The sequence below is a fragment of the Globicephala melas genome, chromosome 20 (genome assembly GCF_963455315.2).
Source record: "Globicephala melas chromosome 20, mGloMel1.2, whole genome shotgun sequence".
NCBI classification, from domain to species: domain Eukaryota; kingdom Metazoa; phylum Chordata; class Mammalia; order Artiodactyla; family Delphinidae; genus Globicephala; species Globicephala melas.
Genome location: NC_083333.1, coordinates 47,255,677 through 47,267,798, shown reverse-complemented (window position 1 = coordinate 47,267,798; position 12,122 = coordinate 47,255,677). Strand labels below are relative to the sequence as shown.

At 40.9% G+C, this 12,122-nt stretch overlaps 1 protein-coding gene across 7 annotated transcripts in view; it reads right to left on the bottom strand.

Annotated features, from left to right (window-relative positions):
• ACACA (acetyl-CoA carboxylase alpha) overlaps positions 1-12,122 on the bottom strand; it is a 272,141-nt gene that overhangs the window by 140,004 nt on the left and 120,015 nt on the right. For all 7 annotated transcript variants that reach the window (XM_060290411.1, XM_060290412.1, XM_060290414.1 and 4 more), the window contains 10 exons: positions 9,084-9,234; positions 7,765-7,868; positions 5,897-5,978; positions 5,291-5,436; positions 3,746-3,896; positions 3,436-3,570; positions 2,937-3,083; positions 1,958-2,146; positions 1,296-1,396; positions 448-536 (listed from right to left, as the gene is read on the bottom strand). In XM_060290411.1, coding sequence (XP_060146394.1) covers positions 448-536; positions 1,296-1,396; positions 1,958-2,146; positions 2,937-3,083; positions 3,436-3,570; positions 3,746-3,896; positions 5,291-5,436; positions 5,897-5,978; positions 7,765-7,868; positions 9,084-9,234 — 1,295 coding nt within the window. The remainder of the gene's footprint in view (positions 1-447; positions 537-1,295; positions 1,397-1,957; positions 2,147-2,936; positions 3,084-3,435; positions 3,571-3,745; positions 3,897-5,290; positions 5,437-5,896; positions 5,979-7,764; positions 7,869-9,083; positions 9,235-12,122) is intronic.

Genomic DNA, 12,122 nt, shown 5'->3' with positions numbered 1-12,122 from the left:
AAGCTCTACAGAGAAAGCCAGGGATAAATTCCACCTAACTGATACACTGAAAAGCACTGGAAAATCTGAGCCTTTTTCAGAGGCCTGTGGTTCAATCCATGGATTAGCTGCTGAGAGGCAAGCTCTTTGGATAGGGTTTCTCAATTTCAGCCTGGTCATGACTCAACCAGCTCTCACTGTACAAGGTCAAGAAGATGCCAATCTTCTGCTAGAAAAATTTTCTCAGCCCTCTCCCAGAAGCACACTGGATTCACAATCTCATCAAACTGTGTTTTGTTGTTCTTTCTTTGGCGCTAGTGAGATATAGAGGTTTAATTTTTAAGGGACTGGTGAAAGGAGGAAGAGTTTGTTAATGTCAAGTGTTAGTGACAGGATGGACTGGCTCAGCTGTTGCTCAGTCCTCGAGGGAAATGTTCCCAGATACAGAGTCCTCAGGAAGGAACTCACCGTTCTGGAATTGCGTCTCTACTCGCAGGTACTGCCGCAGCAGGTCCATCACCACAGCCTTCATGTGGCCTCGGATACCACTGCGGTACCTGGGCAAACAGAAAAAGGTCCCCACTGAAAATCCTGACAGGCTAACACTGTTAAATAACAGACTATTACATAATAAACCCAGAGCCCAGATTTACTAGACTTTCTACTGAACTGCTTTCCTTCTAATATAGGACAGGACAGGAGACAGCCTAGAATCAACTAACCAGATCAATTTAAATTCAAGTCTAAAAGAAATATGGCTACAGACAAGATTTTTTTTTTCCTTATAAAGGAATCAAGAAAAAAAGAGTGCAAAGCAAAACCAAAAACCACTTGATAGCCCTACCTACCAACACCCTGGTTCAGTCCCCATTGCTAAGTTGAAACGATCACCACACCCTTGAAGTGGTTAAGGGGTATCTGAAAAGTCTATGAATATCTTAAAGTTGAAAATGTCCTGTGAAGGTTCCTTTAATCCAACAGCTGAGTCCATAAGCTGAGGAGAATAAATATCAAATGGGGCCCTATGCCAGAAGAAAAATTAGGAGTTTCATGGAAATTGCAAGGAAAAAGAAAACAATGAGATTGCTGTGCCTTAATAACTGACAGAAAGATGCAGAGTAAAGCCATCAGAAACACTGAGTATGAGAGCTAGCTCACGAGTCTAAGAGATTTAGTAGATATAACAGATTTTCTAAGATAGAGGTGCTTTCTAATTTCTCTAAGTCAAACCTGAAGTAAACCTCTTTGTGACTACTCAGAAGAAAGGAAGGTATGGGGATGCGCAGGTCTGGGAATCTGGAGTTCCATGTAACTACCTCTGCACCAGCTGGACAATGCTCTGAGTGTTCATGAAGAAGACTTCCCGTTCAGATTTCCGGTTCAATGTAGCTGCGTGGCTATCTAGGATGTTGGCAATCTAAAGTATAAGAAAGGGAAAAAAAATGAAGCCCAGCATAGTAAAAGGACCCAAAGCATTAGCCTGCATGGCATCAACACTAGGAATCTTCTTAATTGTAACAGGACAGTTTCTATCTTTCACATGTCGAGAGTAGCTGCAAGTTACCTGGTATAGTTTAGGGGCCCATTCATGATAAATAGGAAAGCAAAGGGTAGTAAGTATGCTGCTGAGATAGTAAGGAAGTCTCTGATGATAGAACTACAAATATCCGCCTACTTTAAATTCACAAGAATACTTCTAATTAAGGCACAGCCCCAAGAACAAAACTCTATGGGATACCAGTATGCTTTCCTCTTAACCACAGATACTTTACATTTCACACACAGTACTTACCTTATTGGGCTTGTATCATGAAGCAGTTTTGTAAAGGGCACAATGATTAAACAATCCTTAAACAATGATTAAACTTCAAAAGCACAACATCCAGACAGTAAGGAGGATCCAAACAGGAAGGAATCCTACAACATGAACTCTAGCACGGGCTGCCAGTAGAAAATGACAGTGTTACTCTATAAATACCTGCTGGCTGGGAAACTGACAGAGGACTGATGTGATGTTGCTAGCATACTGAGCCATTTCCTTCTTGATAGACTTCTCCACATTGGGGGGGATACGACCAGAGACACTGGTCATGATATCTTGCAGTTCTAGGAGAGGCAAGGAGGGATCTCTGAGGGTCTTCATCAACCGTTCAACCCAGTCTTTTACCTGAGAAGAAGGAAATAATAAAATAGGAACCAGACAAAATTAACACAATCCCCCAAATAAAATAATATATCTGAATTCACTACCATATAGTACAGGAGTACCGTGCTTTATTGTGCGTTGCTTTACTGTACTTTGCAAATATTGCATTTTTTACAAATTTCAATTTGTAAAACCCTGTGTTGAGCACCATTTTTCCAACAGCATTTGCTCACTTTATGTCTCTGTGTCACATTTTGGTAATTCTTGCACTGTTTCAAACCCTCCACCAGCAAAAAGATTACAACTCAATGAAGGCTCAGATGATTAGCATTTATTAGCAACAGAACATTTTTTAATTTAGGCATGTACATTTTTTTAGACATAATGCTATTGCACACTTAACAGACTACAGTATAGTGTAAACATAACTTCTCTATGCACTGGGAAGCCAAAAAATTCATGTGACTTGCTTTCTTGTAATACATGCTTTATCGTGGTGGTCTGGAACCAAACCCACAATATCTCCGAGGTATGCCTGTACTTACTTTGAAATTGCAATATAAGCACCTAACATTGTCCTTATTCTCTGGTTTAAATCCCAATTACATGCGAAGTCAATAACAGAGATAAGAAGCAGGGATTTAAAGACTTCAAATCCCACAGCTAATGGTGGGAGAGTTTCGGATCAAACAGCTTTTTCTCCCTCTTAAAAAAAAATCCTTACGTGACTTTTAAACTATCTTAGAGAACAGGTACCCTATTATGTATACGCCTTCCCCCACACCACCTCCCCAAGAAAAGTGATTCATACCCTGCTGCTAAAGAAAGGATCTGGAAGGCAGTATCCATTCATCACGTTGACCAAATTATCCAGGACATAGTGGAATACTCGATGCAGCTTCTCGCCTCTGAGTGCTGTGCTCTGGATCCGCGGCAGACTGCCTGTGTGAAGCTCAGCCTGTCAATCCCAATGAGAGATCAAGTCATCCACTACCTTCTATTCAGGGTACAACACACCACTGCAACTTAGATTCATCATGCAAAATCAAGACTCCTCTTCACCATACCCAGCTACAAGGAGAGAAGTCAACGGAGGAAGCATCATAAGGAAGATCACGGAATCTTAGTATCATAACTCTTACAAATTCTAGTTCCATAATACCAAAGGCACACATACAAGCCCTAAGATCGGGCTAAAAAGCTTAAGGAAAAACTGGAAAACCAAGGAGTGAAATCACTTGCCTTTCCAAACTACTGTTACCGTGTAATCAGCTCTTGGAGAGCAATATTAAAAGTATCTTCCTACTCACCTGCTGGACCTTGCTGGGGTTGTCCAGCTGCATTTTGGCTATTACACAGCCCGGGTCAAGAGCTGCTCCAGGCCGCTTGACATAATGGATACAGCCAGACTCTACAGCTGTTAAGGTCATTACCATCTTCATGACCTACAGTGAAAAATAAAATCTCTTAGGACCTAGCTTTAGGGATTAATGACAGCTACTGACACTTCCCCTTTCTATTTTCTACTTCCTTTCTGTTACTCTTGAGTCCTAGTCAATTCCAGCCAACTCTTGTCCCACCTTCCCTCCCATGGCCCGGAAGCCCAATCACCACCCTGACCTCGATCTCAGCATAGCACTGGCCAGCAAACACATGGCCTCCATCCTCCACAATGTACTGGATTAACTTCCCAGCAGAAGGTGAGCGCATCACCGAAGGGTCATTTTCCTTCTCAAACACACAGGTTTTGTTGCCAATCGTGATGCGATACCTAGGAGATAAGTGGGAGTATGTAAGTCAATAAAGCACCTCAAATTGTAAAAGATAATGGTAGGATAATGTCAATCTTAAAAAAAAACCCTGAAAACTTCATTCTACACACACACACACACACACACACACACACACACACACACACACACACAGCATTTATTGGATCCCTTTTTTAAAAAAAATATTTATTTATTTATTTATTTGGTTGCACTGGGTCTTAGTTGCGGCTCACGGGCTCCTATATTTGCGGCTTGCTGGCTCCTTAGTTGTGGCAGGTGGGCTCCTCAGTTGCAGCACGCATGTGGGATCTAGTTCCCTGTCCAGGGATCCAACCTGGGCCCCCTGAATTGGGAGCGCAGAGTCTTAACCACTGCACCACCGGGGAAGTCCCTTGCATCTTTGTTTACAATGCCGAATAACCCAAATTTCCTTCAATAAGGGTCAGATTAAATAAATTATGATACATCCATATAATGGAATAATATACGACCATTAAAAAGAATAGGTACCTCCATCAAGAAAAAAAAATGAAGGTGATGCTGATGTAATAGCTACCATTTTTTGAACTCTTATTATATCACAGACAATGTTCTACAACCTTTCCATGTGTTAATTCAGTTAATTACCACAGCCACACTGCATGATTGGTGTTGAACAGTATAAAAGATGTTAAAGGAAAACATAAGGTACAGAACTAAATGTTATTTTTATTTGTGAATATATTTAAAAGAAAAACAGTATGTACATATATGTAACTTGTATATACATATAAGATTTCTGCAAAAACATATGAGACTGTTAACAGTGGTAGCATATAAAAAGGGGAATTTATTTTTCATTGTCTGCCCACACAGAAGTGGCGGAGAGACAATTTTTTAAAATTCATTCGTTCGTTCATTCATTCATTCATTCATTCATTTATGGCTGCATTGGGTCTTCGTTGCTGAGCACGGGCTTTCTCTAGTTGCGGCAAGTGGGAGCTGCTCTTCGTTGTGGTGCGCAGTCTTCTCATTGCCGGGGCTTCAGTAGTTGTGGCATGCGGGCTTTGGTAGTTGTGGCTCACAGGCTCTACAGCACAGGCTTAGTAGTTGTGGCACACGGGCTTAGCTGCTCCGCAGCATGTGGGATCTTCCAGGACCAGGGCTCAAACCTGTGTCCCCTGCATTGGCAGGCAGATTCTTAACCACTGCGCCACCAGGGAAGCCCAGAGTCAATGTTTTTAATTATAAATACTTCTTAATACTCTTGAAATTTTTGTTAAGTGCATGTACTATTTTTTTTTTAATTAGAATAGAATCCACAAAAAGACCTTGAAAAATCCCAAGAGTTAGTGACTACTCAGAGAAAAGACTGATACAATGACCAGCAAATGGACCTTAAACAGCCACTCACCTATCCACCTCCTCCTTCATGTATGTGGTATAACTGCTGCCATCATAGGACAAGAGCAGTCCTCCATCACTCAGCCGATGCACATCTACTTCCACACATGAGCCATTCATGATCACCACGTAGGAGTTCGGGGACTGTCGCGTCACCTGTAGGAAATGAGACCCCGAAGAGACAAGTCAGTGTGTCCCTTCCAGGGGGAGTCCCAGACAAAATTTCGGTATCTCAGACATCTAGGTAAGAAAGCTCTGCCAGAGAGGAAGGAAATTCATGGCACTGGTGCTCTGAACACTAGTGTCTGTGGGCATGGCTCAGCCTTGCTGCAAGCAAAGAGGGGGGACCTTAGATGCATCTCCCTGCTCTGGTTGCTCTCTGTCTCCTATATCTCTTGGCTGCATATGTGAAATTAAGCAACAGCTAAAACATTTTCAGAGAATCATAAAATACTGCTTTGACACAAGGCTACTGATACTAACAATGACTATAATTTCACTAACACCCAGCCCTGCAGTAAACCAAACTTTCACCCCATCTCTTGACCTAAAGGAAGCAGGCTGACAAAGAGAGAGGCAAAAAGTACAACATTGGCTTCAGTGGGGTTCAGCATACCTTCAGTACATACTTGACTCCCTCATAGATAAGTTCAACATCTACTGTATTCAGAAGTGTATGAGCAGAAAGGACTTGACCCCTGAAAGAACAACGTGAGAGACACTTCTAGAAAGTTCTAAAAGTTTACAAGGGAATCTCAAAGGTTATCAGTTATAGCATTTCCTGGAATAGTAAGATTGAAAACAACCTAAAGGACCATCATCATTAAGGGACTGATATATAAATTACAAAAAAGCCATATAATGGAATATTATGCAGCCATTAAAAAAGAGAGATGAAGCCCTTTATGCACTAACATGAAATACTCTCTAAAATACACTGTTAAATGAAAAAAGCAAGTGAAATTGTGTAGGACAGCTTCAGAGTATGCTACCACTTGTGCTTAAAAAAAATAGGTGGTAGGAAGAAACAAATATTACATATATATGCTTATATAACTTACCATATGTCTGAAAGATTACAGACAGAAACTGGTAACTTGGGTTGACTACAGGGAAGGAAACTGGGTGGCCAGGGAACAGAGGTAAGAAGGAAACCTTTCACTACATACCTTTTTGTGCCTTTTGAATTTTAAACCATGTGAATATATTATCTGTTCTTAAAAATAAATAAAATTAAAACTTAAAAAAATTTTGAGAAAAGCTCCAGTGCAATCAACCCTCATCTACCCCTATCAACTGAATTTTATTTGGGGTCTTAAAAAATAAAGGCAGTAGGCCATGGCTGGGTGGAGGGGAAAGGGAAGGACATTGCCAAGGAAGGAAAGAAACACTATCTCTTAAGAAAGACTTTGATAATAATTAAAGGAGGGAGTAAAAATGCAAGTGAGGCAAGTTGTTAATAATGGGTGAATCTGGACAAAGAATACATAGAAGTTGTTTGTATTATTCACGCAATTCTTCTATAAATCTGAAATTATTTCAAAACACAAGTTTTAAAAATAAATTTAAAGTAACGTTAAAAAGGTAAGGGGAGCTCGTAGAGGAGAGATTACGTGTGACATATCTGTACACCAGTAGGGAAACCATTTAACTAGGTTAGAGATTGCATGTTGAAGAATAGAAATGAGTACGGCTCGAGTGGTAAAAAGGCGCCATAGTATATAGGGAGTTGGAAGTCACTCTGAGGGATTTAGATCTGATACAGAAGGGGAATGTGAGCTGATGAAGGTTTTAGTGCGTAAGTGTAACATAGTGAAAGATTTTCCTGGTAAGACTTGAACTGAAATCTCAGTTCAATTTTTAAAATTTTGTTTCTTTTCTTCCTTTCAGACACCTCAAAATGGAGCTGATGTGAGTCTAACAACACAGAAAGAATTAAAGTGCCTGTGATTAAAGTGCTATCAAATGATTAGCCTTGTGGACAATTCCTCCAGGGACTCAAAGGCAGAGCTCAGTCTTCAGAACCAGTGTTGGAAATGAGTTTAGCCCCACACGTACTTGAGAGACTCATGAGGTCATCTTGAATATCAGCCTCAATTATTAATTCCTGAAATTTTACAGGTCATATATGAAATATTCAGGGTTCCTTGCTAGAGTAAAACACCAGATTTTCATCACCAGGGCTTGGAGAGATTTGATGCTTGTACAGAACAGAATGTTTACTTCAGCTGGACTCCAGTTTTTAAAAAGCAACCTATTCTAACTGTGGTATAAACCAATTTCTAGAATCTGCCCTTAGAGCCCCAAAATCATTTGCCATAAACTCCTACATCCCTTCTCTCCCCTGCCTCCATGGTCAGTGAATAACAAGTAGCACTCACAAGCTGCCAGGAACAGAGAGAAGAATAAATTGGGCCTCTGAACTTCAGTCCTGCACTCAGGACCACTAGTTAGCTTGCACAGACTATGAGAAGCAAAGCCTACCTCTCTAAGGAGTGAAGGAAGTTGGAGATGCTATTCCGCAGGCTCACATCTGCCACGTGGAGAGCCCCACACACAACTCCCAACATGGTGTCAGGTCGCTCTGCCTGAAAAGAAAAAAGAGAGCAGATCAAAAGCAGGGTCACTTGGCACCATGGCCCTCAATTTTAATCAGGCTCAAATGTGCTGTGAAGAATCAGCTACCATTGAGAGTCTCCATCCTTATTGTCCAACTGATATTTTTTTTAGCATTTACCCTTTTTTAAAAGTATTTTTTTTTAATTTTTATTTATTTTATTTATTGATTTTTGGCTGCACTGGGTCTTCATTGCTGCACGTGGGCTTTCTCTAGTTGAGGTGAGCAGGGGCTACTCTTCATTGTGGTGTGCGGGCTTCTCATTGTGGTGGCTTCTCTTGTTTCAGAGCACGGGCTCTAGGCATGCAGGCTTCAGTAGTTGCAGTACGCGGGCTCAGTAGATGTGGTACGCAGGCTCAGTAGTTGTGGCTTGCGGGCCCTAGAGCGCAGGCTCAGTAGTTGTGGCGCACGGGCTTAGTTGCTCCGTGGCATGTAGGATCTTCCTGGATCAGGGCTCGAATCCGTGTCCCCTGCACAGGCAGGCGGATTCTTAACCACTGTGCTACCAGGGAAGCCCCCAACTGATTTTTGAGACAAAAACACATTTATTTTTAGAATCTGAATAGAGGTCTCATTTGAATAGAGATGAAAAACACCTTTCCCTCCACCCTCCCTAAGATTTCCACTGAGCCAATCGAAGAGTAGCTCAAAAACAAGCTTTTGTCACAAATAAACTTCAAAAGGTACGAAGATTTGGCTACCAATAATCTCAAAGAAAAATGGTGTATAACCAAAATTTGGACCTCCAGCTAATTTACATGAATCTAACAATTTTATACAAAATCTTGAGTAATTTATATTAGCCCAGCAATTCAGGAACAAAGGGTAACTTCTGTTGATTAAAATGAGGCCCCTCTTATCAGTGCTTGGTAGATAGATGTAGAAGTTGGTAACTCTGAACCAGATTTAACATCAAGTGAGGAAAGAGAAAGTATTTCAATCCCTGCGTGCCTCTCTTCAAATATACCCTTGGAAGTAATACTACAACCTATAAAGTGACTGTGTAACACAGGCACAAGAACTCTTACAGTGCTAAAATCACACTGACTCCTAGATTTTTCCACATAGACCAAGAACGATTCAGATTAGAATCAAATAACATTATCTAGCAGCATGGACTGATCACACCACAAGCCTATAAAAACCCAATCCCAGAAGTTGTTTGTGTAAGTGGAGAAATACACACCTGTACTTTTTCTGCTATCAGTCTGTCCAGCCAGCCAGTGTCAATTCTATTCATCTGAAAGCTTTCAGTCTCCAACAATTTGATCAGGTATTCGACTGTAGTTCGAAAGTCGCCCCGGATAGATAGTTCCTTCAAAGCCACCACCATGTTTCTGGGAGAAGGATAGAAGCAGATCTGTTTCAGCAACAAATGTTCTAGTGTTTTTCAATAACTTTCAAGAATTGTTTCATTCCTTTAGAGTTTCAGGAGGCGGGGGAGAGAGACAGACAGTTCCAAGAACAAATGAGGGTGCAGATATATATGTGCTTATTCCAGATAGAATTTTCAAGAACTCAGCAAACTTATGAGTCTGATTAATATTACCATAAGAGCATCAGCAGATCACATACATTTCATTGTATGGAATACAGAACAAATTATCTGCAAACCACCCAGTTTTCACTGTTCCCATCATCCCATTCATTTATTGCTGGCTAACGAGAATTAGGGCATAATTCCCCCCTCTTTACACCTTTTTTATTTTATTTAGGTAAAGTTTACATTTAATAAAATATACTTAAGTATATTGTTCAGTGAATTTTTACAAACACTAATACCTTAATTTAAAGGTTTCCATACAATGGAGGTAACTGGCTGGGGAAAGTCAGGTATTATTAGCCTGACACTGCATGTGAGAGTGGTGGTTTTTTTTAAGCTGCATTTTAGCCATCTGTGGAATGACTTGCTCATTACTTTGATTACTTTCCAATTAAGTGTTAAATGATCTAACTTTAACAAAATTTCAAATACCATGGGGTTTTTCCCTGTATACTTCTGCCCAGTGTTATGCTGAACAGGGCAGGTCCCTACTTCAACAAATACTTATTATGCATCTCACAGACTCAAGACACATACTAGACTCTTAAGGGAGAGAGAATGTGGAGACAATAATCACTTTAAAAATATATGACAGGGCTTCCCTGGTGGCGCAGCGGTTGAGAGTCCGCCTGCTGATGCAGGGGACACGCACGGGTTCCTGCCCCGGTCCGGGAAGATCCCACATGCCGCGGAGCGGCTAGGCCCGTGAGTCATGGCCACTGAGCCTGCGCGTCTGGAGCCTGTACTCCGCAATGGGAGAGGCCACAACAGTGAGAGGCCCACGTACCGCAAAAAATTAAAAAATAAAAAATAAAAAAATATATATATATATGACATAATATCATAAATACCAGTAGAGAGAGATAAGCAAAGTGTGGAGTGGTTCTAAGAGGGGAGAAAATCCACCTCCCTATGGTTTCATAAAGAATGTGAGATCTGACATAGAAAACAAACTTGTGGTTACCATAAGGGGAAAGGGAGGGGGGAGGGATAAATTAGGAACATAAGATTAAGTGATACAAACTACTATACAAAATAGATAAGCAACATGTTTTTACTGAATAGCATGGGGAACTATATTGAATATCTTGTAATTACCTATAATGGAAAATAATCTGAAAAGAACATATATATATAACTGAATCACTTTGCTGTACACCTGAACTAATACAATATTGTAAATCAACTATTCTTCAATTAAAAAAAAGAAAAAGAATGTGGGATCTGAAATGGGATAAAAGTTAAGCTGGGATTATGACTGTGACAGAAATATTCTTCCAAGTGGTCCAGGAGTTCTCAGCCTAGAACATTATTCCATTTCCCACCTCTACCCTCCTCTCTATGCCCTATCTCAGCCTGGCTTATTCCTATACATATTTCAGATATCAATCTAGAGGTCACTTCCTTTTGCGAAAACAACCCTGACCCTTTCTGGACTGAGTTAGCTGACTCAGCTCTACGCTCCTATAACACCCTTATGTAATCCCACTATCAGAGACGGCACTTCCTACACTGTGTTCAATTGCTTATTTGCCTCTCTTACTCTGGATCATAAAGTTCCATGAGGGCACAGACCCTATCTTGATCCTCATTATATTGTCAGAGCCATTAGATATTCAGTAAATATTTGTGAATGGATGGACAGAGGGAGTAGCAAGAACAAAGGGAAAAAGGAAATAAATTAGGGGTTGTGTTCAGGGAATGTTATGATTGAAGCAGAGGGTATGAGGACAGGAATGAGGGGCAAGTCCATTCATCCAACAAACATCTACTGAGTGCTTACTATGTTCAGGGGACACAGCAGCAACAAGACAGACACGGTCTTGTTCTCACGGTATTTAGATTACAGTCTGCGGGAAATATGGGTTGGGGCTATTCTGGAGAAGAATATGAACACCAAGCAGAAGAATATAGACCTAATATAATGAAGAAAGAAGAAACAAACTCTGAGCTGAAGAATGAACTTTAGCATGGTATTAAGAAGCAAGTTTAGGGACTTCCCTGGCTGTCCAGTGGTTAAGACTCTGCGATTCCACTACAGGGGGGTGTGAGTTCGATCCCTGGTCGGGGAACTAAGATCCCACGTGTCACAAAGCGCGGCCAAAAAAGAAGGGCAAGCTTATTGTAGAGACCATAATTTTCATATGCTAAACATTAACCTGGTAGCTTTACACTGTAGAGAAATGTACAGAGCAGGTCAGGAAGTAAGGAGCAAGGCTTTTGGAGCAGGTCATAAGACATGTCCTGTAGAGAATGCTCAGTGGCGTGCCAATCAGGACTGGAAACCTAAATACCAATAGCGGCCACTCTGGGGATGTAAATGAGTGAGGCAGACTGGACGGCAGCTGTGTGAACTAGAGAGTTCGTGTTTCTTCTAAAGGAAGCAGTCACACAAAGCTTCAGTTAACTTTTGCCAAGTGGAATACAAAACCAACCGTCATCCCGTTCTTTTAAGGGAAGACAGAAATCCATGTATTTACTTCAATCTCCCAATTTTTAAATATTGGTGATTTAAAAAAACTAACACTCTACAAGACAATCAAAACACATCTGTGGCTGTGACTAGTCGGAAAGCCACCAATTTGCAAGCTCTAGTGTAAACCTTCTTCACTTTGGCAAAGCAGGATAGGACTGAAAGAAAAATAAAAAGGCAACTTTTATGCCAGATGGTTTTTCTGGTAG